The sequence below is a fragment of the Sminthopsis crassicaudata genome, chromosome 2, assembly GCF_048593235.1.
Source record: "Sminthopsis crassicaudata isolate SCR6 chromosome 2, ASM4859323v1, whole genome shotgun sequence".
NCBI classification, from domain to species: domain Eukaryota; kingdom Metazoa; phylum Chordata; class Mammalia; order Dasyuromorphia; family Dasyuridae; genus Sminthopsis; species Sminthopsis crassicaudata.
In genome coordinates this window covers 512385858-512412143 of record NC_133618.1, presented here as the reverse complement: position 1 = coordinate 512412143, position 26286 = coordinate 512385858, and the positions used below count along the sequence as shown (strand labels likewise).

At 36.0% G+C, this 26286-nt stretch overlaps 1 protein-coding gene across 1 annotated transcript in view; it reads right to left on the bottom strand.

Annotated features, from left to right (window-relative positions):
• LOC141557871 (T cell receptor alpha chain MC.7.G5-like) overlaps positions 1-24377 on the bottom strand; it is a 563004-nt gene extending 538627 nt beyond the window's left edge. Inside the window, exons 1-2 of the mRNA XM_074294214.1 lie at positions 24277-24377; positions 23786-24089 (exon numbers count right to left, since the gene is read on the bottom strand). Of these exons, the coding sequence (XP_074150315.1) occupies positions 23786-24089; positions 24277-24325 (353 nt within the window). The 5' untranslated portion in view covers positions 24326-24377. The remainder of the gene's footprint in view (positions 1-23785; positions 24090-24276) is intronic.
• Positions 24378-26286: the final 1909 nt, after the last annotated feature.

Genomic DNA, 26286 nt, shown 5'->3' with positions numbered 1-26286 from the left:
TGTGCAGAGAGCTGCGACGGTCCTTGGAGTTCATCTTGGAGCTGAATCTTCCTATCTGCTTCATCCCTGAAGTCATGAAAAACAGGACGACGGGGCCTTCCCCAGGGTTCTGTTTGAACCACTGCAAGCTATTCACAGCACTTGACCAACTGCATTGCAGCGAGACATTGGCTCCCTCGGGGAGGATCAGGACCTGAGGACTCTGGTCCACCTTTATCTGCCCCCTTGCCCCTGCCAGAAGAACAGACATAGGTGGTGGTCACTGAAGAATCACTGGTATTCTTTCCAAACCAGTGACAATACTGGCTTGGGAAGAAGACAAAGACTTATCCGCTGCTGTAAAATTCCCCACCATCTCCCCTTCTATAAGCATTCTCAACTCACAGAAAAGCTGCATCCACAGGAGTATCAGGGACGTTCTCAGCTGCCTCTTCATGATTCCTTCCCAGCTGCTAAGGACACTGGGACACAAACGTGTGTTGCTTCTTTTGGGGAGCCTGTTGACTCTATCAAACACAATCAGACCCAGAAGCTGAGAGGCTGTCTTCTTCTCAGTTCTATGTCTGGAAGCTCTGCCCTCTACATCACAGCCCTCAGAAATGTCAGAGACCTTATCTTTCAATTTTCTTTTATCTTTTCTTGAGAATACCTGTCTGATAGCTTGAGTCAAAGCCTCAATCCTATGGCCTTGTTTGATTTTGGCCCTGCACAGCACCTCTCCTGTTCTGGTCATAGCCCCTTATTAGATGTAATTTAGAAAGGGGAAAAAACTGTGCAAGTTTTCTTTGTAGTAATATTGGAATATCAGGAACTTCACTCATTTTAAACTATTAAATTTTGCATGTGGTTCTGCTGAGGTTTCAATATATTCTATGCTTTTCCAGAAAATGAATAATTTCATTCAAGATGACAATTTCTCCTAGATAACAAGAACTCATTATAAAATGTTCATGTTTCTTCCATTATATTTCATTTTGTATCTGTATTCATGAATTTGTAGCTTTAAAGCCAGAAGGGTCTTTACCCATAATTTTGTCTAATTCCTGGATTTTGTAGTTGAGGAAACTGATGTCCATGGACTTGTCAAAGATCATACTACACTCCACTATTTCCTCTTTCCATTAAAAAAAATTCTATATCATTTTCACTGACCCATAACTGTCCCAGGATGTGTTGTAAGATATGGGTGGGACCCACAAAAAAAAGACAAGCTGTGAGAAATAGAGTGAAAGAGGAAGACACCGAGGAGGGAATGAATTGCTTATTGGCAGAGTAGCCAAAGGTTGCTTCTTGGGAGTGTATCAAGGGGAGAATATTCAACTAAGGAGAGAAAGAAAATGCTGACATGGCTGAGAGAAGGCTTATTTTTAGACACCAGATGTGGGTTCCTTCTGAAGAATTAATAATTCTCAGGTATTTCCTTTCCACTCACTCTCCTCTCCCCTTAAAATAATTAATGACATTCCATACCACTCTGCCTACATGTAGGAAGTCCTTTTTATTCTGGGAATTGCACACCAGATAATGATAATAGCTTTAATTTATAAAATCCTTTAAAATTTACAAAAGGTTTTTACTTATATTATTTTATTCAATCCTCATAACAACCCTGTGAGGTTGCTGCTATTATTATCCCCATTTTGTCGATGAGGAAACAGGAGTGAAGTTATTTGAAAAGAAACTCAAAATTTATAAGTGTCTGGGGCAGGATTTGAACTTGAGTCCCACCTCAGTGCACTGTGTCACCTAGCTATTTCAAATGACAATGAAATTTGACTGAGAAAGTTGGTAAGGAAAACTGAAAAACAGTTTCCTTCTAGTTTCTTTCTGTGTGTGTGGAGAGATAACAGCCCTTTATACTATGAAAAGAGGCCCCCAAAGGCTTTCATCCATAGGAGACCACATATAGTCTCTGGCTATTGTTTGAGTAGTTGCATTTAATTCTTCAGGACCACATTTGAGTATTCTTGGCAAACATCCTGGAGAACTTTGCCATTTCCTTCTCCAGCTCATTTTTACAAATCAGGAAACTGAGGCAAACAAGAGTAAGTGATTTGCCCAGGGTCACACAGCTAGTGAGTGTCTGAGGCCAGATTTAAATTTAGGAAGATGAATCTTCTGATTCTAGGGCTGGCACCATATCCATTGTGCCACCTCTCTGCCCCACATCATCTGGAGATGAATACAAGTTAGAATGTCAGGAAGGGGGGGATGGAAATGAGGGTAAAACCCTCTTCTTCCCTGCCACAGCCTGCTACCCCCTTCTTCTCCAAAGAAGGGGATGAGTTTGCAAGTGCAATAGCCCCATCTTGTGACACAATGAGTTAACTAGAAAGCCAATTCTCTCCTAAAGCAGCAGAAACCCTACCTCAGCTAAATTGAGGGCAGATACCTCAAATGACGTAGCAACTTGGACTGGCCAGGATCAAGGGATGAGTCTCTTGGATAGATTGATGCTGTTTGATGCCCATAAGCTGAGTTCCAGTGGAAAGAAAGATCTCTAGTTTCATCTTCTCAACCAAGAAGTTCAACAATCCCTTTGAGACATCAAGACTTTAATCATGTTTTTTTTTAATTCAACAGTTGCATTTCTTTCCCTATTATTCATATTCCTTTTTTTTTTTAAAAAAAAGGTTTGTTCTAATAAATGCTGTTATTGAAAATTAAAAGAACCTAGGCAGGCGAAAATTATTTTGTTGATGGTTAGTCATTTTTCTTGTCTGATTCTTCATGACCCCCTATGGTATTTTCTTGGCAAAGATACTCATTTGCAATTTCTTTTTCCAGCTCATTTTGTAGACAAGGAAACTGAGGTAAATAGGGTTAATGAGGCACTCAGGGTCAGCTAGTAAGTGACTGAAGACAGATTTGATCATAGGAAGATGAGTCTTCCTGACTCCAAACAAGGCACTTTATCCACTGAATTACCTGCCTTAAATCTGAATTACAGATGATTCTAAACAGTGCAGGGTTGCTAATATTGTAGAAGATGAAGATAAACTTCCAAATGACCCTAAAAATATGGAAAACATCCACAAAATAAGAATGACATTTAATAGAAGCAAGCATAAAATTTGGATACAAGGGTAAAATTAACAACCAAACATTTCAAAGAACCAGAGAATCTTGGGAAAGACTGAAAAAATAAAATAAAAAAAAGACTTGTAGGTCATAGGATAAATATGAGGTAACAAAGTAGTATTGATAGTAAAAAGAGAAGCTAGTATAACTAAGAATTATTACAGGGACTACTCTATAGTTGTGTGTCTATGTGTGCATATGTGTGTATATGTATGAGAATTATTATAAAGACTAGTGTTTTCGTGTATGTGTATGTGAGTATGTAGACTATGAAATAATCTTTTCTTTTTTTTAATTTTAATAGTTTTTATTTACCAGATACTTGCATGGGTAATTTTAACAACATTGATAATTGCCAAACCTTTTGTTCTAATTTTTCCCCTCCTTCCCCCCCAAGATGGCAGGTTTACCAATGCATGTTAAATATGTTAAAGTATAAGTTAAATACAATATATGTTTACATGCCCATACAGCTATTTTGCTGTACAAAAAGAATCAGACTTTGAAATAGTGTACAACTAGCCTGTGAAGGAAATCAAAAATGCAGGAGGACAAAATTAGAGGGATTGGAAATTCTATGTAGTGGTTCATAGTCAGCTCCCAGAGTTCTTTCGCTGGGTGTGGCTGGTTCAGTTCATTACTGCTCTATTGGAACTGATTTGGTTCATCTCATTGTTGAAAATGGCCACGTCCATCAGAATTGATCATCATACAGTATTGTTGTTGAAGTATACAACGATCTCCTGGTCCTGCTCATTTCACTCAGCATCAGTTCATGTAAGTCTCTCCAGACCTTTCTGAAATCATCCTGTTGATCATGAAATAATCTTTTCAAGATATTGTGCAATAATAAACTTTTATTACGGCGCTGCAGCTAGTGGTGTGTTGAAAATATTTTTAAAACTAGCTCTCCTAAAAAAAACATGATATACTTCTATGTTTAATCTGTATTATTAATATTTTCTTCATCATTTTCACAAGTCTATACAATCAACAAAATAATAAATCAAGTCCTGATTTGTAGCATTTCCCTTTTTATGCAGTACTAATGTTTATACTAAAAATTTTAGCAATTAATTCTTCAGAGCTAGTTCTAACTGTTCCCTGCATATCTTTGACTCCAGCTGCTGTTCAATACAAAAATTTGAAATGTATGTTTTAAAAAAAAACTTGCCCCTCCCCCCAAAAAAACAATATAAGAAGTGACTGAAATAATGAAAGATCACCTTAGGTTATTTAGTATAGATGAGAGATAGCTGAGAGGTGCTATTATAATAGTAGACAATGCTGTCCTCAAAGCCAGGAAAATCTGAGTTCAAATCTAGTCTCTGACTGGTATTGTAACTAGGCAATTCACAATCTCTCAATGCCCTTTAAAATTCTCAGCCTCTAAGATGCAGGTGGAAGGAGCTTTCTTATTCTAAAATTCCCTATAACAATGAAATTTCATGTCTATTTTCTGTCTTAAGAGATAGCTAAGAGGTGATATTGCTTTCAAGATTGTGAAAAGGATTCTTTCAGGAAAATCTGAAAAGTTCTCCATGAGTACATGCAAAATGAAATGTACTGTGTACAAACTAATAGAAATGTTGTGTGATGATCAGCTGTGAGTAACTTTGCTATTTCCAGCCATCCAATGATCCAAGATTATTCTGAAGGATTTATGATGAAAAATGCCAGCTATATCCAGAGAAATAATGAATTGTGTCTGAATACAGATTGAAGTATATATATTTTACTTTATTTTTCCTGAGGATTTTTTTTGGGGGGAATCCATGTTTTCTTTTATAACATGACTTTTATAGAAATGTTTTACATAACTTTACATATGTCTTCTCAATGAGAAATGGGGAGAGAGAAAGGGAGAGTATCTGGAATTCAAAGTTTTAAAAACGTAAAAAAATGTAAAAATGTAAAAAATTGTTTTACATATAACTGGGAAAAATAATTTTTAAAAAATATTTTAAAAAGAGAGAAAGAAATATCCAGGAAAAAAGGTATTGCTTTCAAGTATATAATGTGTTGTTATAAAATAGATTAGAAGTTGCTTTTTGAATACAAACCATTCTCCAATTGATAAATGGTTAAAGGATATGAACAGACAATTTTCAGATGAAGAAATTAAAACCATTTCTAATCATATGAAAGGGTGCTCTAAATCGCTATTGATCAGAGAAATGCAAATTAAGACAACTCTGAGATACCACTGCATACCTCTAAGATTGGCTAAGAGGACAGGAAACGATAATGACAAATATTGGAGGGAATGTAGGAAAACTGGGACACTAATATGTTGTTGGTGGTCTTGTGAACAAATACAGCCATTCTAGAGAGCAATTTGGAACTATGTCCAAAGAGTTATCAAACTGTGCATACCCTTTGATCCAGCAGTATTTCTACTGGGTTTGTTTCCCAAAGAGATCTTAAAGAAGGGAAAGAAACCCACATGTGCAAAAATGTTTGTGGCAGCCCTTTTTGTAGTGGCAAGAAACTGGAAACTGAGTGGATGCCCATCAGTTGGAGAATGGCTGAATAAGTTATAGTATATGAATGCAATGGAATATTATTGTTCTATAAGAAACAATCAGAAGGATCATTTCAGAGATGCCTGGAGAGATTTACATGAAGTGATGCTAAGTGAAATGAACAGAACCAGGAGATCATTGTACATGACATCAATATTATACAACAATCAATTCTGATGAACATGGCTCTTTCCAACAATGGGATGATTGATGTCAGTTCCAATGATCTTGTGATGAAGAGAGCCATTTATACCCAAAGAAAGAACTGTGGGAATTGAGGGTGGATCACAACATAGCATTTTCACTCCTTTTGTTGTGGTTTGCTTGGATTTTATTTTCTTTCCTTTTTGACCTGATTTTCTTGTGCAACAAAAGAATTATATAAACATGTTTATACACATTGGATTTAACATAAATTTTAACATTTATAACATATATTGGATTGCTTGCCATCTAGGGGAGGGGATGGGGGAAGGAGGGGAAAACCTGAAACATAAGGCTATGCAAGGGTCAATGTCAAATTATCCTTGCATATGTTTTGAAAATAAAAAGCTTGAAAGAAAAAAAAATAAAGAAATTGCTCTTTGGAGAATATTTTTTGATTTATTAAAATAAGAGAAAATTAAAGCAGGAGAGAATATGTGACTTTAGGCAAATCACTGAGTTTCTTAAGGGAGTTAGACTAGATTATTTCTCTTTCCTGGACTTGGAGTCTGAAAGCCTAGTTTTTAGGAAGGAAGGAAATAAGCATTTATTAAGCACTTATTATATTCCAAATACTATGCTAATGCTATTATGTTTTTTGTTATCTTATTTGATCTTCACAAAAACCTGGGAGGTAGGTACTATTATTATCCTTATTTTACATTTGAGTGAACTGAGGTAGATAGAGATATAAGTGACTTGTCCAGGATCACACGGCTAGTAAACTTGAATTCATGTCCTTCTGACTCCAGGCCCAGTATTCTATCTCTTTCCATTATGTTTCCTGGTACTATAGTTTTAGATAAATAGAAAGAACATAATTTTTGGAATCCAGTGGTCTGAGTTTGAATCCTAGCTCTGCTAATATCTATATGTAGGCTGGGATAAGGAATGTAATGCTGGAGAAACTGAGGCAAGATAGAGGTTAGAGAGGTTTAATATTTTATTGGAGAGCTTGAATTTATTTTATTTTTTTTTTCCCTGAGGCTGGGGTTAAATGACTTGCCCAGGGTCACACAGCTAGGAAGTGTTAAGTGTCTGAGAGCAGATTTGAACTAGGGTCCTCCTGAATTCAAGGCTGGTGCTCTATCCACTGCACCACCTAGCTGTCCCGAGAGCTTGGATTAATTGGCTGGATTGGACTCGTGTCTCCAAGTGTCCAGCCTGGATTGTGAGATTCCAGGGATTCTTATAGGACTTCAGTGATAAAGAAGGGGAGAACACTGGTGAGTGGGAACTTTCAGTGGGAACAGACCATAAATTCGGTTCTGACAAATTGAGGGTAAGAAAGGATCATAAATTCTGATTACTTGGGAGGACCTAAGAGCCAGGATGTCTGGTTCAAAGGGTCCCCTCTAGGTATCTAAGATAAGTTGTCTGTATTTTATGGCTCTATGGAATGCTAATGGTCAAGGCTCCCAGCCCTAATTTATATTAGTTCTAATGGTCAGAAGAGGTGTTGCAACCAGGGGGACTGAGGCAGAACAATTCAAGGAACTGAAGTATAACAATTCGAGGAAACTGAGGTAGAACAATTCAGGGAAACTGTGGCATAACACGAACACAAAAAAATGTGGTCTCAAAAAAAATAAAGGGCCAGGTTTCAAGTTGAATTAATCACCATTTAAGATCAAGGCCAAGAAGGATCTTTGTGAACAAGGACAGCAAGCTCATTATTAATCAGCAGTATAAGATTAATACAATATACAAGATTAATTAGCTCTTTCAAAAATGATAATTATAAAATAACTTTCAGAACAATATATATCATTCAAAAGATAGGAAGAGGCCATCTTTTGATGAAGAAATCAAAATTATATAGGGTCATATAAATGCTCTAAATCATTATTGATTAGAAAAATGAAAATTAAAACAACTCTGAGAAATTGTGTCATACTTATCAGATAGGCTAAAATGATAGAACAGGAAGATGAACAAATGTAGAGGGGATGTAGAAAAATTGGAATATGCTCTTGGTGAAACTGTGAACTGATCCAACCATTTTGGGGAGTAATCTGGAATTATGCCCAAGGAGTTATAAAACTATGTATATTCCTTGACCCAGCAATACCACTTTTAGGTCTGTTAACCAAGGTGATTAGGAAAAAGGAAAAGAATCAATATATTCTAAAATATTTATAGCAGCTCTTGTTGTGGGAGCAAAGAACCAGAAATTGAGGGGATGCCCATCAATTGGGGAATTGCTAACCAAGTTATGGTATATACTTTTGATAATGCTATTGTGCTGTATGAAATGATGAGTTGATTTTAGAAAAAGTAGACAGACTTGCATGAAATAATGAAAAATGAAGTGAGCAGAATAGAATAACAGCAATATTGTTTGAAGGTTAATTGTGAACAACCAAGTTATTCTGAGAACTATAAATATTCAAATCAACTAAAAAGAACCTATGAAGGAAGATGATATCCACCTCCACAGAAAGTACTTGGAAATAGAAGTATACATAGTATTGTTTTACCTGCAACTATAAATCTGTAATAAACTTGATCTTCTCTAGTGTAGGATGGGGAAGAAAAAAAGGAGACAGTTTAGAACTTAAAATGTATCCCCCCCCAAATTTGTTTTTAAAAAGTACAACTTGAATCCAAATTCTTAAACAATGCAAGAAGAACATTTATGATCCCAATTTACCCATGGTGGGGGGATTGCATTCAGGTGTGACTTCACAAAGTTGTCGTGTTTTTTTTTTTAATTAGGAGGAATGTAACTTATAAAGATGGAAAAAAAGTGTTCCAGCTATAGATAATTAGAGAATGTAATGTGTTTCAGGGGAGAATAGTCTAATTTGCTTGAAATCAGTGAGTCAGTCAATAAATATTTATTAAGTGTCTCTTGAGTGCTAATAATTGGATTAAGTGCTGGGGATACAAAACAAGGTAAAAGGCAGCTCCTGCTCTCCAGGAGCTCATAATCTAATGGAAGGATCAATGCACAAACAACTACGGACAAACAAGACACAGACAGAATAAATTGGAGGTAATCAAGATGATCAGGAAAGTCTTCTTAAAGAATGTGGGACTTTAATTGAGACTTGAAGCAAACAAGAGAAGCTAAGGGATGAAGATGAGGAGGTCAGTATGCTCAAGTGTAAGGACAGCAAGTAAAAATTCCCAGAATCAGGAGGAGGAACATCTATTTCAAGGAACAGCACTAGATTAGAGTTGCTTGTTGATATTCATCCTATATTTTTCTTTTTGTTAAAATTTATTTTATTTTCAATTCACAGAACAAAACAAGCATTTGCATAACACAGTGAAATAAAAGATAATTGCACATGAAAATGAAATTCTGCTAATGTACAACTTGCTATTCCCATCAAATATACAACAAAATCATCATGTAAATTTTGGTTTTTTTTTCCCCTTTCTTCCCTCATTTTACTCTAGAGATGGCTACCATTAGACACAGGCATATATATGTAAAATTGTTCAATACACATTTCTATTTATCAGTTCTTTCTCTGGACACAGATAGCAATAATTAAAATGATTTATTCATTCTTAAAACAATATTGCTGTCATTGCACAACATTCTGGTTCTATTCACTTCACTCTTCATCATTTTATACATATCTTTCCATCCCTTCCTAAGATCACTGAGCTAACCATTTCTTATAGCTCAGTGATATTCCATCACAATCAAAGACCACAGTTTCCTCAATTGATGGGGATTCCTGGAAATTCCTATTTGCTGTCACAAAGAGAACCACCATTCACATCCCATTCATATTAAAAGTTATAATTTGGTATTTGTGATTTTCCCCTCCATCTTATTTTTACTCACTATTTTCTTTCTCATTTTTTTATCCTATAGCTGTTACCTTATCTTCTCCCCCACCTTCCCATTTCCCCACTTTGCTCATCCCTTCTCCAATCCCCCTCCTTTTTTTTTTTTTTTTTTTTTTTTTTTTTTTGCTGAGGCAATTGGGGTTAAGTGACTTTCCTGGGGTCACACAGCTAGGAAATGTTAAATGTCTGAGATTTGAACTCAGGTCTTCCTGACTTCAGGTCTGGTGCCCTATCCACTGCACTAGCTGTCCCACTCTCCATCAATCTTAATCTACACATTCTCCAAAAATAACCCCTATTCTTTCCCTCCACCCTCCCAAATTCCAATTTATACAAACCTCTAAAAATCCCTCTCCCCTCCTGTCTTCCAGTTTCCTCACCTCTCTACATGTTTGGTAAATTTCTAAAATCTTTCAGATATATTAATTGTTTTCTTTTCAACCTATACAAGACTAAGGTTACATTATCAGCCATCCACCTCCATCTAGTTCTCCTGTATTAGTTCCTCCTTTCATACCTTTTTAAAAATAATATAATTACTCATTTTTATCTTTTCTTACCTAATTTTGCTTTTTAAAATGATCCCATCACATACAACTCAACTCCAATCTCTTTCAAACCACCTTAGTAATGATGACAGTTTAAAAATACTGATAGCATTTTCATATATACATCTATAATAAATAATTTGAACTTGATAATTGCCATATAATTAGTCTTTAATGATTTCCTTATAGTTCTTCTGAATCTTTTATACTGAATTTTCTACTGAAAATCTTTTTGTTACAAAAACCTAAATTTCTTTCAATTCACCAACTATCCATTTTTTTTCCATTCAGGATTATACTCATCTTTGCTGGGTAAGTTATTCTTGAATACAACCCAAGCTCTTTTGCTTTTCAAAATATAATGTTCCAAGACATATGAACTTTTAGAGTAGAAGTTATTAGGTCTTGTGAAATCTCAAGTGTATTTTCACAACATTTGTTTATTTTCTTGTGTTAGGATTACTAGGTGAGAACTCAGGTTGTCTGGACAATTACAAGGTGAGAACTCAGGTTGACTTGACAGTTCTCTGGCTCAGACCTGTAAAGGGAGTTTACACCTTAGGAATCCTAGAAGGAGCAAGCTCATTGGTTGAAGTGGTTCTTCCCAGAAGCCCTTGCATTATCCCATGCCCATTCTCTGGGAGGATAAAAGAGGCAACATTGGGTCTGGAGAGCAGATTGGACTGGGGAAGGACAAGGGCTGGAGGACAGCACTCCAGGAAGAGGAGAAGTCTCTGCATTACATCAGGCCTGACGGGGCTCTCTGCAGGAAGGGAAGTCATTTCTCTGGACAAGAGTTAACAGCAACTGCCTGGAGACAACGGTTCCTTACAGGAAGAAGAATCTGTCTGAGAGATTTGAGTAGACACAGCAGATTTCTTCCCAGAGAGTGATCCGGCAGCTTCTGGAGACGATAGCTCGCTACATTCTTGTTGTTGACAATATTTTCTTATTAATCTGAAAGTTTTGAAACTTGACTATGATATTTATGTAAGTTTTCTTCACCACTTCTCAGATGGTGAATATTAATTTTTTTTCTATTTCTATTTTGTCTATTTCTATTTTGTTTTCTTATTTTAGAACTTCCAAATAGTTTTCTTTATTTCTTGCAATATTGTATCCAGATTCTTTTTTTTCATCATAACTTTCAGATAGACTGGTAATTCTTATATTTTTCTCCTCTATCTGGTTTCTAGATCAGTTGTTTTTTTCTAATGAGAAGTTTTAGATTCTTTTCTATTTTTTTCTAATTTTATTATTTCTTGGCATCTCATAACAACATTTCAATCCTCTTGCCTAATTCTAATTTTCAAGGATTTATTTCCCCTTTATGATTTTGGATGTCTTTTTCCAACTGGTTAACTTTCTTTTTATTATTTTCTTGGATTACTTTTATTTTTTCCACTAATTTTCCCTTAATTTTCCTAAATTGATTTTTTAAAATTCTTTTTTAAGTTCTTCCAAGAACTCTTTTGGGGCTTGTGACCATTTGATATTGCTCTTTGGTAGGAGTGTCTTTTTCTTACCCTCTTATTTTCCTCTAAATATATAACCTGATCTTTTATATCAAAGTAGCTGTCTTTAGTCAGATTTTTTTCCTTTGTTTACTCATTTTTATTTGTATTTTGTTTTGTTTTATTTTAGTACTTATAATAATAAGTGTTATTATAACCAAATATTAATTCCTAAATTTTCCAAGAGGAGCAATGGCACCATAAAAGTGATATCTTGACTTGTACATGAATTGGATTTAAGTGATACAGTTGTGTAAAGTCATTAGTGTCAGTCTTTCCAATACTTATGAAAATCCCACGCCAAGACAAAAATCAAGATGATTGGTGATGGTCCAGGATGCAGTAAGAAACCTTGATTTTCTAAATTTAGGACTTTCCCAAGTTTAGCAACTATTTTGAATTTAGGGTGATAGATTTAGGATCTTGACAGGTCTTCAGAAGCTATCTAGTCCAACCCCAACCCCTTTGATTTCTAGATGAGGAAAATGAGACCCAGAGAACTTAATGACTTACCCAATGTCACTCAAATTGTAACTAACAGAAGCAAAATTTGAATCAAGATTCTTTGAGTCTAAAGGTTTTATAATGTACAGTTTACCACTTTAGAAAACTGCCTTGGTCACTGAGAGGTTAAATAACTTGTTCAGGGTCATGCAACAAGTATGTGCCAAAGGCGAGACCTGAACTCAGGTATACCCTACTCTAAAGCCAACTCTCTTTTCCTTATACTATGGGCATATATAATAAGTACTTAAATAATGATACTTAAATTGACACCATGGGTTTTTTTAAACACAGAAAATGAGAGATTAAGGAATAAGATAATTTCCTACTTTAGAAGTTTTGAAAAGTAGCTAGCCAGAAAGATGACTATTTTTGCATGCAGATGAGAAAATGGACTAAAAAAAAGATACATCAAGGTCTTGCTGATCCCAAAGGCTCCATGAATCTTTTTTCCAACTGTGATCAACAATCCCAATCCAACCCTCCAACCAAGCAATTTTATTTTTAGGTTTCCCAGAGTCAAATCACATACTCTCTAATTTCTCAACCTCTTTGGAGTGATAATTACTGAATTCACCTATATTCCCAATCCTAATAGGAGGTTTATATTCCAAGAGGTTTTTGTCAAAGTGATGCTTCATGAGATTGTGGCCTTTTGAAGTCTCAGTAGGGATCTTTTGTGGGCATGTTTTTTGGGAGAATCACGAAAAATCCTTTTTTCCAAGCTCTGAAGTGTCTGGATTGCAGAATACATGAGGGTGGTATACAAGAAAACAAGAAAGGCTTAAATGGACCAAATTAAGAAAGGCTTTAAAAGTGAGTGGGTTTTTGATTCTAGAAACAATACAGAGCAATTGGAGTTAATTAAATTGAGAAAGAAATGGTCAGACATGCTTGAGGAAGATTAGTTTGGCAATTGTATGGAGGATGAACTGAAGTGGGGAGTGACTTAAGGCAAAGAGAACAACCAATGGAGCATTATGATAATCCAAGGGTGAAATAATGAGGGCAAGATACTGGTAATGTCCATTTATGTAAAAGACAATTTTTGTTATTTAGTTTCAGTTGTGTCTGACTCTTTGGGACCCCATTTGAGGTTTTCTTAGCAAAGATATTGGAGTGGTTTATCAGTTCTTCCTGCAATTTATTTTACAAATGAAAGATATTATTAAGTTAGAAATGGCAACTGATTCAATATGGGTATATATGAGAGAGCAAGAAATTGAGGATGATACAAAACTTAAGAGCCCTGATAATTAGGAAGATGGTACTTAAAGTTTAGTGGTAGTAAGGGATAATTTGAGATAATTGTAATGATAATCATAATGATAATAATTATAGCTAAGATTTATTTAATGTTTTAGGATTTGCAAAGAATTTACATGTTGTCTCATTTGATCTTCACAACAATCCTGTGCTGTTGGTGCTATTATTATTCCTATTTCACAGATAATGAAACTAAGCCTAAGAGAGATTAAGTAACTTTCTTAGGGTCATACAACTAATAAATAACTGAAGAATGATTTGAACTTGAAAGTTAAGATGGTAACAGATTGTGGAGTAACTTGAATGCCAAGCAGAAGATTCTGAATTTAAGAGACAGTCAGTGGAACTATCTGAAGAGAAAAAGGTATGACCAGAATTATTCATTAAAAAAAGATTATTCTGACAGTTCTGATTTAAGTTGGTTTGGAGGAGAAAAATTAAATTAACCTGAAGGTTTTTGAAGGGGCTATTGCAATACAGGCTTGTGAATGAAGGTCTATTCTACGGTAGTAGCATTGGAATAGAGAGAGTTGATTATAAGAGCTATTGCAGGAATGGAATCAACAGGACTTGGTAGCTAACTAGTTATGAAAGGAGAAGAGGAAGAAATAGTCAGAGATAATTCCAAGATTATAAACAGAGATCACCTCATTTGTGATACCATGGGCAGAAATTATGAAGAGAGCAGATAAAGGGGGATATTAAGTTTTGTTATTAACATGTTAAGTTTTATATTTTTGTGGAATATTTAAGGAGAGATGTTCTGAAGGCATTTCGGGATGTAATTGTAGAGTTAAAAAAAAGTCAGAGATGAGTATATAATAGAGGAATCATCTTCTTACATTGCAGCCATGTTGGTTAGTTACATATGGTAACAGGCACATGGAGCACTAAGATGAGCTTGAAACTGAACTTTGGCCCTCTGGCTTTATTGCTTTTTTTCCCCCCAGAATATGGGTGAATGACTATCAATCCTAAGATAGATATTTCCATCCAAGGAGGCAACTTCATACATTTGAAAGGTCAACTGAGATCTCAGTTAGAGCTGAGTGATAGTAACTACATTTTCCTTTGACAGCAAGATCCCAAACAAGACAGTAAACTCAAGCCATGATTAGTTTTTCAGAAGACGGGAGTTAATTACACAATACTGACCCAAGGGGAAGATAAAATGGTTAATGAATAAGACTATAAATACATTACCTTTTGATATTTTAAGACCTAACTTTCAGAGAGAATATAATGTAAAGTAATGGATTACTGAATCATGGTTTTAGTCTCTCATTGTATTCTTAGGAGAATTTGTGTTTTAATTACAAATAAATAGCTGTCTAACACATGATCTACATCATAAATTAAATACATTTATAGTCCTTTTTGGGAAGATTTTAGGCTTGAGACAGTCTTAAATTTAAGATTTTTTTCTTGGTGTCCCTAAATAGGATAAAGAGTTAAGGGCAAAGAGGAATCTAAAATTTATATAATATAGTTTCTAAGGGGAGACGTCAATAATTTTAAGATTCCCTGACTTTAAGGGGCTTCTGTTCTAACAAGCTGTAAGTGATTCTAAATCTTCTGGCTTTGGGATCTATGATCCTGAGGCCCTCTGATTTAAGAATGCTATTGTTCTGTCAATGATTATAAAAGTTCTCTAGCCTCAGAATATAATAATATTCTTTCCTTAGACTTTAGAGAAGATATATTAATGATCCTGAGACTATTGCTCTAACAATCTGTCAATGATTTCAAGTCTTATGGCCTTAGAGCAGTCCTACAAACACTACTGTCTGTTGGTTGTTGATAACCAGATTGATAACCAAATTCTTTTATTATTATTATTATTATTATTATTATTATTATTAGTTTTTAGTTTTGCTGTCTATTTATTTGTGCAGCTCGCTTAACTTCTCCTTTAGGAATTTAGATGCTATACTACTTGGTGCATATATGTTTAGTATTGATATTGCTTCATTTAGCAAGATATAATTTCCTTCCTTATCTCTTTTAATTAGATTAATTTTTGCTTTTGCTTGGCCTGAGATCAGGAAGGCTACCTCTGCATTTTTTTTTTATTTCATTTGAAGCATAATAGATTATGTTCCAGCCTTTTACCTTTACTCTGTATGTATCATCCTGCTTTAAATGTGTTTCCTGTAAACAACATATTGCAGGATTTTGGCTTTTAATCCAGTCTGCTATACACCTCTGCTTTATGGGAGAGTTCAACCCCATTCACAATTATGGTTAAAACTACTAATTATGTATTTTCTGCCATTTTATTATCCCCAGATTATATTTTTCTCTTTCCTTTCCCCCTTACCCCTCGTCCCCAGTATAACTTAAGGGCACCACATGTCTCAAGCAGCTCTCCCACTTTAGAATCCCTCCCCCTTTAGAGTCCCTCCCCTTTTCTTATACCTTTCCCTTACTATTTTAGTATTCTCTTCTATTTAGCCTACCCCTTCCCTTTTTTCCCTTTCCTCTCCCACTTTTCAATAAGGTGAGAGAAGTTTCTCTGTAAACTAAATATGTCTAACATTTTTTCTTTGAGCCAAATATGATGAGAGTAAGATTCACACAATGTTCATCCCTCTCCCTCCTTTCCCTCAAATATAATAGGTTTCTTTTGCCTCTTCATGAGATGCAATTTCCCTTTTTTTCAAACCTCCACTTTTCCATTTTTCTGGTACAATCCCCTTTCCACCTCTAGGTTTTTTTTTAAATTATAAGAGTAAAATTAAATTATATATGCACTCTTTATGTATACCCATAACAGAAATACAGTTCTCAAGAGTTCTTTTTATGCTTCTCTTGAGTCCTGTATTTGGAGGTCAAAGTTTTTATTTAGCTCTGCTTTTTTTCATCAGAAATAAATGGAATTCACTTGTGTCATTGAATGTGCACCTTCTTCCCTGAAAGAAAATGCTAAGTTTATCAGTTTATTCTTGGCTGCATTCCAAGTTCCTTTGCTGTTCAGAATATCAGATTCCAGGCCCTTCAATCTTTTAATGTGGAAGCTGCTAGATCCTGAGTAATCCTTATTGTGGCTCCTTGGTATTTGAATTGTTTCTTTCTGACTGCTTGAAATATTTTTTCCTTGGTCCAATAGTTCTGAAATTTAGTCACAATATTCCTTGGAGTTTTACTTTTGAGGTCTCTTTTAGTAGGTGATCGATGAATTCTTTCAATGGCTATTTTATCTTCTGATTCTATGACATCCAGGCAGTTCTCTTTGATGATTTCCTGAAAAATAGTGTCTAGGCTCTTTTTTTAATCATGATTTTCAAGGAGTCCAATAATCCTTAGATTGTCTCTCCTAGATCTATTTTCCAGGTGTGTTGTTTTCCCAAGTAGGTATTTAACATTTTTTTCTATTTTTTTTATTTTTTTGGTTTTGCTTGACTGATTCTTGATGTCTTACTTCATTCGTTTCCATTTGTCCAGTTCTAATTTTTAATGAATTATTTTCATTTACTTTTTTAAAAAATCTTTTTAAAACTTCTTTTTGTATTTGTCCAATTGAGTTTTTAAATGAGTTGTTTTGCTCTATGGATTTTTTTTCCCATTTCACAATTTTTTTTTAAGGAATTCTTTACCTTTTCCAACTCACAAATTCAGTTTTCCTGGGAGTTCTTTACTTTTTCCATTTCACATATTCTGTTTTTCAGGGACTTGTTTTCTTATTCCAGTCTATTTTTTAATGAGTTATATGCCTTTTTCAAACCCTTTTGCAAAGTTTTCCTTTCTTTTCCTAAATGTTTTTCTAGCTCTCTTTCAAAATCCTTTTTAATCTCTTCTAGGAGAGCCTTGTATGGTGGGGACCAGATCATATCACCCTTTGTGGCTTCATCTGGAGAAAATTTGCTTTTAGTTTCCTCACTATAGAAACTATCTTTCTTCTCTTTTGCTATAGAAGCTGTCTATAATTAAAGCTCACTTTGCCTTTTTTACTCATTTTTTAAAAAAAGTTGGGATCTACTTTTAGGTCAAGGAAGGCTTCCCAGGCCTCTCTACAAGCAGCTCAAAGAGATAGCAGAGCAGAAATGGCTGCCCTGGGATGGTGCTGGGATCACATTGAGTCACTCCCAGTGCTGAGTGGGTGTGGCCGGTCCCATGAGACTGTGGTGCTTTGGGGTTCACTCTTTACCTTTTGTGTTTGTGTTGAGTGTTTTATAACTTCTCTGCTGATCTCATGGCTTGCAACCAGGGCAGAGTAGCCGACCCTGTGGTAGGGTCCTTCTTGTAGATTCTCTGCACATTCAGTCTGGTCTGCTCAGCATGTGCTAACCTCCATGCTCTGACTCCCTGTGGGCACCTGGACTCCTCCTGTACCTGGGCCAATCAAAACAGACTTTTTCTGGCGATCTTTGATATTATCTTCTGCTAGTAATTTGCTGCACTCCCAATATTCGTGGATTCTGCCAGACCAGCAATATTTCAGAGGTGAATTTCATCATTAGTGTGAGAGTAGTAGGAGAGCTCAGAGAGAAGCATGTGTGCTCTCCACCATTTTGGCTCCACCCTCCCTTAACCAAATTCTTGAGACCCTTCCTTGGTTCTACCTCTAGGCCAGAAAATTAGCATTATCAATGACTTGAACAACTAGATAAAGATGTCTCCTTTCTCTAGATTCCTTGATAAAATCTGTGGACTTAAGCCCTCTTCAATGGGCATTATAATTACAAGCTTTGCCTGTTGACTTGGGTATGGGTTCAAGCCTGCAAATTCTTTTGAGATACCTTGTGACACCCATGTGTGATCCAAACTTTTTGGGGTCCCTTTCCAATCTCAATAAAACCTTGGTAGGAAAGGCTTTATCAGGACTGAACCTGTATACACATGAGTGCAAAGCTAGGGGATCATTAAATGGAGAAAAAATGTTCTAGATCCCTGGTTTTGCACTCAACTTGGCTACAATGAAGGAAACACTGGAGTAAGGGGAGGAAAAAAACATCTGAAGATAAATATAAAAAAAAAGGATGACTAATGGAGTGAGTTCCTGGAAGAGGCAAGATGTAATATAACCAAATATTTGCTTATTTAAAGACAAAACATATCTCTTCCTCTGGCATTAGATGCAAGGAAAAAATCAGTGAATTATATTACTGAGAACTTTTCAGGGATATAATAAAGGGCAAACTAGGTGGGTTTACAATGATGGATCAACCTTTTCCATGAAGTAAGAAGCCAAGAAATCTACTATAAATATGGATTTTTGAGCAACTAAGTAATATGGTCACATTTTAGCTTTAGGGATATCAATTTTTTTGTGGTTATGGAAAGCACATGAAAAGAGGGAAGAGACTAGAACTTGGGAGATCAATTAAGAGACTATTAGAGGTCAGGCAAGAGGTGATAAGTATTGGAATGAGGCTAGTGGCTCTGTGAATTAAGTGAAAAGGGGAGGAACAGGAGTTTGAATGCTTTAGAAAAGCAGTTTGTGTTTGTGTGTGTGTGAACCAGTGTTTATCTAATTATTACAGCCAAATTACAAAGGAAAAGATCTGGCTACTTGGGATTTAAAAGAGCTTGTTTTTACATAATTGGACTTAATGTAAATAGCTTTTAGCTGAACAGAGGAAGAACTAGTTTTGAGATAAAGAAACTACTTTTGAACTGCTAGATCAAAAAAGAAAAAAAAAAACCCTAATGTTTCTGTGAACCCAGAACTGGCCAATTTGGGCCTGCAGAAATAGTTAAAATTACAGAACTGCTAAAAACATTTTAGCAGATTCTAGTGTTTTTGAGACTAAGTTTTAAGTTGCTTGGCACTATCTCTTAGTTAACTTAATTGTATTTTTAGGTAGGCCTTATTCATATGACTAAAAGTCTTCCAAGGGCCTGAACCTGGGGCTTACAGAAAAACTGCAAAAGGATTAAAACTTTCCTCCCTGGGATTTTCCATGCTTCTCTCCTTTGGAGAGGTTACGCTGATGTCTCTGGCTGGTGTGGATTCTTCTGAGATTTGCCCTAGTACTGCAACATCTTTGACATATCCCCCCACCTCAGCATTTCTGGCATGGAGTCACAGACCCATGACACCTGGGTCCAAATTTCTCTGACCTTCTCCACCAGCATCCTAAAGTCCACCAATTTCTTAAAGCCCTGTAGACAGACTTGAAAGGTCAGTTTCTGCCACTTTAAATTTTGGGGCTGTGTGTGTTTAAATTGGAATTCTGATTCTGAAATTATATGAGATTATTATTAACTAATTTATACTAAAATATGAACTTGCTTATTCTGGTATGAGTTTAGAAATACATATGCATTGATATTGAAGTACTATTGCTAGAAATTTAAATTTGTATTTGATTTGATTTAAGTTGAAAATTTTTGGTTGTCTGAAACTTACCTAAAGAGGTCACATGTTTGTATCTACTAATTAGATGAAATATATTTAAGCTACTATGTTGCTTGCTAAATTGCACATTGGGCAATTCGTAAAAATTGTATGAACTATGCTTTAATATTTTGTCAGCCCAGCTGGATATGTGGTATAAATTTTGTGAAATTTGGTCCACAGTTATTTAGATATTACTTATATTCTGAATCTTAAAGTTTGTCTTGCTTTCTCCTTTTAACAAAGAAATAAAGACAAGAAAATTTGACATAGAGGGATATGTGTAATAGCAAAACAAATTGTATCTGAAAGATGTGTAATATGTCTAAAGATAAATAAGAAAGTATTGAGTAGGTTTCCCTCTGGAGGGAAGGAGCCTGGCTCCAGAATATTCAAGTCACATTTTACTAAAATGATACCAATGGGAAATGAGGCATTTACTAATTATAGTGGACTATTTCATAAGTTGGGTGGAAGCTTTCGCCTGAGTTCTTCTGCCTTAAGAGTGGTTAGTGGAATAACATTGGAACAAATTGTGCCTAAGTATGAATTGGTAGAGACCAATGATTCTGATAATGGAACATACTTTACCTTTAAGGTTTTATAAGAAATAATGGGGAAGGATTGCAAATTGAATGGCAATTCTGTACACCTGTGCATCTGCCCTCATCAGGGAAAGTGGAAGGAATGGATAAGATTCCTAAGAAATGAATTATTTATTAGATTGATGTTTAGAGACTAAATTGCCTTGGATCAAATGTTTATCTATTGCTTTGTTACACAATTAGAACTGTTCCCAGAAGTGATCTGGGACTTTCCTCATATGAAATTGGTTTATTTTATTTGGGAGGAGAAAGGGAAAGTCCCTTTTTTAAAATAAAGGATGTTTTTAAGGAATTATGTACTGGCATTGTCCTCATTCCTTTTAGCCCTTAAGAACCAAGGGTTGCTGGTCTAGACAACACCTTTGGAGTTTGTAATTCCAGGAGATTAGGTACTTACTAAATCTTGGAAGAAGCAGAGTGGGAAGTACATTACTAGATGTTACAGATAACTGAGCCTATAATCTGGAAGCTGAGAACACCAGATTTAAAGGACCTGTGGAAAAAGCTCAAAAATGGATTGTTAAGGACAATTTATTACCTCTAAAATTGACTTTGCAATTAGAAAAATTTTGGTGGAAGGTGAGATTAATTGTGCTTAGAATAATTTTTTAGAATGTTGATAACTATATTTCCAGAAAACTATTTATAGATATTCATCAATTAGAAATTTAATGAATATTTTTTAGGATGAAGAAATTATTATTTTTTTTTAATTTTTTATTTTATTTTATAATTATAACATTTTTTGAAAGTACATATGCATGGGTAATTTTTTACAACATTATCCCTTGCACTTACTTCTATTCAGATTTTTTCCCTTCTTCTCCCAACCCCCTCCCCCAGATGGCAAGCAGTCTTATATATGTTAAATATATTACAGTATAATTTAGATACAATATATGTGTGTAGAACCGAATTTTTTGTTGCACAGGAAGAATTGGATTCAGAAGGTAAAAATAACAGTTTACATTCATTTCCCAGTGTTCCTTTTCTGGATGTAGCTGGTTCTGTCCATCCTTAATCAATTGGAATTGGATTAGTTCTTCTCTATGTTGAAGAAATCCACTTCCATCAGCATACATCCTCGTACAGTATCATTGTTGAAGTGTATAATGATCTTCTGGTTCTGCTCGTTTCACTCAGCATCAGTTGATGTAAGTCGATGAAGAAATTATTAATGTTAATTATGATAGGGTTCTTTAATGTGAAATTTGGACAGTATATTCTATATTCTATTTGAGTTTTAATTGGTAGTATTGAATCATTTTAAAGATGTTACCATTGTTTAAGGAGATTCTGAGAGTAGTGGTCTATGTCTTTGTCCTTTTGAATATGATTAATAGCTGAACATGTTTTGATATAGATTGATTATTGAGCAATTTATAGTAAAATGATTTGTGTAATGTTGAATTTAAAACCCATCTACTTAGATATGAAAATAAACTATAAATATTTTAGGAAGAATCTCTTCTTGTTATCAAAGTAGGATTATAGTCAATACTTATTTAGGATATGTAATTTTTGAGAGCTAAATTCCCCTGAAGCTTTGATTAATTAGACATGCTATTTGAGATAAAATCTCTTGGGACTGTAGCTGATATTATTTGACGTTTTGAAGTCGGGTATGATTATCTGATGAATAATCAAGCCAGGATCAACCATCTGAAAGGAATATGCCACAAGCTACTCAGAGGAGGGATCCTGAATTGTTACAGGTGGATGTTATTATCTGGGCAAATATTAAGAGGAAAACCTTGGCTTCCACTTAAGGTAGGATCCTTCTGAATTGGTTTTCCAATGGTGTTCCTTCTAATAAGAACCCACCCGATTATTTCTAAGTCTGGCTATAAGGTGGAATTGTTATGGCATACAATTACCTCAAGTCAAACTAAACTAAGGATGTTATTGTAGGTTCTCTCAGACTGAGGCCTGAAGGACCAGTTTTTGATTATACTCATGTCCCTAATTTTTCCTCTTATACCAAATTTCTATAATCAGGGCAAGTATTCAGTAGAAACTATGAGCACAATTCAAGTATGTAAGATCCTGTAGTTTCTTATCTGAAAATATATGTCATTATATCCTAGTAAGTAGGTAAGTGAGTACTTGACCTAGTCATCTATCTGTTGGTAGATGCATATGTCTGTCTCTTCTAGCGCTTCTGTTGATGCTGACTTTCCTGATAGGCATCTTTATTTGTGAAGTTACCTACTCTAATTACTAGGGACACAAGTGGTTGGGGTGAGAGGTAGCCCTAGATGGGATCTGGGTACAGAATTCCAATTTGTATGTTGAATAGACTCATCAGACTCTGGGTCATGGTCTAAATAATAACTCACCAGAAGGCAAAGGCACTGGATTTATTAGCAGACCAGGCCATTCAGACTAGAGAAACAGTACTTCATCATTGGTATTAGATTACTTGTTGGCTGAAGAAGGTGGAGTTTGTGGGAAATTAAATTTTTGCTGTGTGAAAACCGGTGATATGGGCAGGTAGTGAAGGAAATTGCCAAAGACATCAGAAAATTGGCCCAAGTCCCATTCCAGACCTGGTCCCCACCATTTAAAATCTCTGGGTGTCTTGGTCTGGAGGCAGCTGGTGGAAAGAGCCTTTGGTTGCTGCTGATAGCTTTAAGTGGAGTCAAACTACTTACTCCCTGTCTGTCTGCCCTGTGTGATACAGCTTATTACAACGGTAGTGCAGAGGTCACTAGCCAGGATGGTAAAGACTGAACAACCTGGAGGGGGAAGTTCAGTTGAAGTTGGAATATTTAAAAGGACCCCAGGAAAGAATAAGGACAAACCAGGTCCAGAGGGATTGGAAACTGAGAACAAGAGGGTTGAGGAAATGTGTCAGGAATGCTGTGAGAGGTCTTCAAAGGTTAGTAAAGGAGGGATTGATGATGACCTCTCCTAAGAATGTGGCCTTAACCTATGCCCTAATTGTGACTTGAGACTTTGCAATAATAAGTTGAGCCATAGCTAAAAGCTGCAGGTGTTTATCTCAGATAAACATTTCTCTCCTGTTCCCTCCACACTCCCCTTATTTAGCATAGTCTGCCTTCACTTTAAACATGGCATATTAGTGAAAACTTCACTTAGTGTACTCATTATCCATTACCTGATGGGGGGAAGGACTCAAAGGCACAAATACTTTGGAGAACTATGACTCAAAGATATCATTGCTCACCCTCTGTGGGTCAACTGTGAGAGTGTGTTTCTGTAGATAAAGTAAATGCTTCCTTTTCAGATCCTCAGCTGAACTATCCACAGACATCTTTGGTCTCAGCCCACTTCCTCTCCTGGTTTCTGTTGGAAACAGTAGCAAGTATCTCATCTCTTCTTGTCTGCAGAGGTTTTTGTACAGCTTCCTCATCATACGTTTTACTGTGGCTCATCCAGAGCACAGAAATACACTGAGGAATCCTCCAGCTGTAAGTCAGAGATCGTTAGCCTGATGGAGCTGTCTGCTTTCTGGAAGTTCACAGAATAGCGTTCTTTCCTTGCATTCTTTGTGCTGAAATAATCCTGATAAATAAGGAAAATCATTTCCCCATTAGGAGACTGTTTGTACCAGTGCAAATAATAAATAGTGACCCTGGTGGAATACTTGCAGTTGAGGATCACAGCCTTCCCCTCCTGCACAGATATCACTGATGGGGTCTGAGTGACTGTCTGTGCCATACCAGATCCTGTGGAGAAGTATCCAAAATGAGCATGAAGAATTTCTTCAAAGCATTAGCAGACAACCACTAAGCAAGAACAACTGTAATCTAGTATTTATCCCTCCTGACCTCTCACCAGCCCGGCCAACTCTCCATCCCTTCAGTCCCCAACACCCAAGAAGTGATTCAGTTCTCCTTTTGCTACTTTTCTTACCAATGTAGGTGAAAGCTATGAGTGCCCACAGAAGGTTGGGGAGTGACATGCTAGAGATCCTTCCCTCAGTGTAAAGTGATTTATTCTGCACTGAAGCCCTGGGGCACAGTCCTGCTTTCAGTGTCAATTAAAGGTTCTCCTAGTGCTGCCCCAGAATAGGAAATAGAGTGAGAGGTTGGCAGCCAATCATGAAGCTCCTTCCCCGTTTATCTCTTTCTATCCCCACCCGCTCCTCTTTCCCATCAAGGAACAAGCCTCTGGCTGCACTTTTAATTGAATTAGAAAAGAAAAGCTGTCCAAACCTCACTTTGTCCTTGGTATGAAAGAAGGAAGAAGGAGGAGGAAGCTGACAAAGTCATTTAAATGAAAAAAGATTCATTCCCATGACTGAGATGACAGAAGGGGACACAAACAAAGCCCAAATACAAATGGAGGGAGGAAGCAACCTTGGGATCACATTGTTCTATGATTTGGCTCTTTGACTTTTCTTTTTAGAAAATGTAGTATGTTGTTCATAATCAGATGAAAAATGGCTCCAAATCATTAAAAATTAGGAAAATGCAGATCAAAATAGCTCACATAGCAAATTGCAAAAGTGATAAAAGATATAAAAATAATTAATATTGAAGGGGCTGTGGAAAGACAAATACACGAATTTAACTCCTGGTGAAGTTGTAATTTGGTCCCCTATGCTGGAAAATAAAAAGGAATAATTCTAAGAAAGTCATTCAAATATCTATACCCAGAAATTCTTCCACTAAATACACAGACTAAGGAGCTAACCTCCCCTCCCCTACCAAAAAAAAAGAAAGATAATGTGCATTCAAAACTAATCATAGCTGCACTTTGTTTAAGATCTTGGGGCATAGGAGGAAGGGGAATGTAACAAAGAACTAGAAATAAAATAGATAGTTATTTGATGTGGGCGGTAGCCCCCTTTAAGATTCTTTTCTGATCCCCAACCCCCATGACTGACCTTGGATTTACAAGACCTGGTTAAAACCACTCTTTTGTATTCCAAATGGAGATATCCGGATCTGAGCTAAAGTGGGCTGTACCCAGCCCCCATTCTAATGATCTGCTCAGGTTTCCCAACCCCCATCTGGTGGGTTCTGGCCCTCTCTGGTTTCAGCAAGGAACCAACTTGGGACTCCACCCTAGGCCCCTTTTACCAAATAAAAGAGCCAAGCTGGAATCATCTCTTTGCAGAGGGTCGAAACATATGAGCACCATGCTTTGCATCACAGACTCTCTGTCCCACCACTTATGGTATATTCTTTTCTCTATCTAACTCCTTTTACTAACTAGACTTTAACTTTACTTCCAAACCCTACAATAAACCTTTTTTTTTTTTTTAATCAATCTAGGTTTTCGGGCCAGTAAATTCCTTTACAGGGGACTCTCGTGCCGCCACTAGAACTCATTTAACTTTGTATTTTTGTGCCAAATCCAAAGGGTTTGCAGGGGAGCTCCATTTGACTCCCTGTACCCTGAACCTGCCACTAGACCTCAATTAAACCTAATTTTATTTAGGTATCCCTTATGTAGACCTCATCAATCTATTTGGGAATGGTTAAATAAATTGTGGTATACAAATGTAAAGAATACTACTATGCAATATGAAAAGATGAATAGGGAACATATAGAGAATCATGTTGTAAGTAACAAAGTGAACTCTGCAGACTCACTGATAATATAAAAAAGATTTATTTTATATTTTTGCAAAAACGGGTGCTTAAGTTAGTAGAAACACCTTTGAAACTCCAAAGGCAGTATTCTATTTCCTATCCTGAAGCACAAGTCCCTCCCCAATTCCCCATTAATTGGCTATTAAAGAAGTTACATGATCTGAATCTCCACCCCTCATTACATAGCCAATATCTGTCCCCAAGAAGCTTACATCCTTTTGGGGGAAGATAACTAACCTCCATCCTTGATTATTCTTTGATATCCTTGTGAGTTTCAATTTTCTAATTTAAGCCTCATTTCTCCAATCCAACTCTCATAACT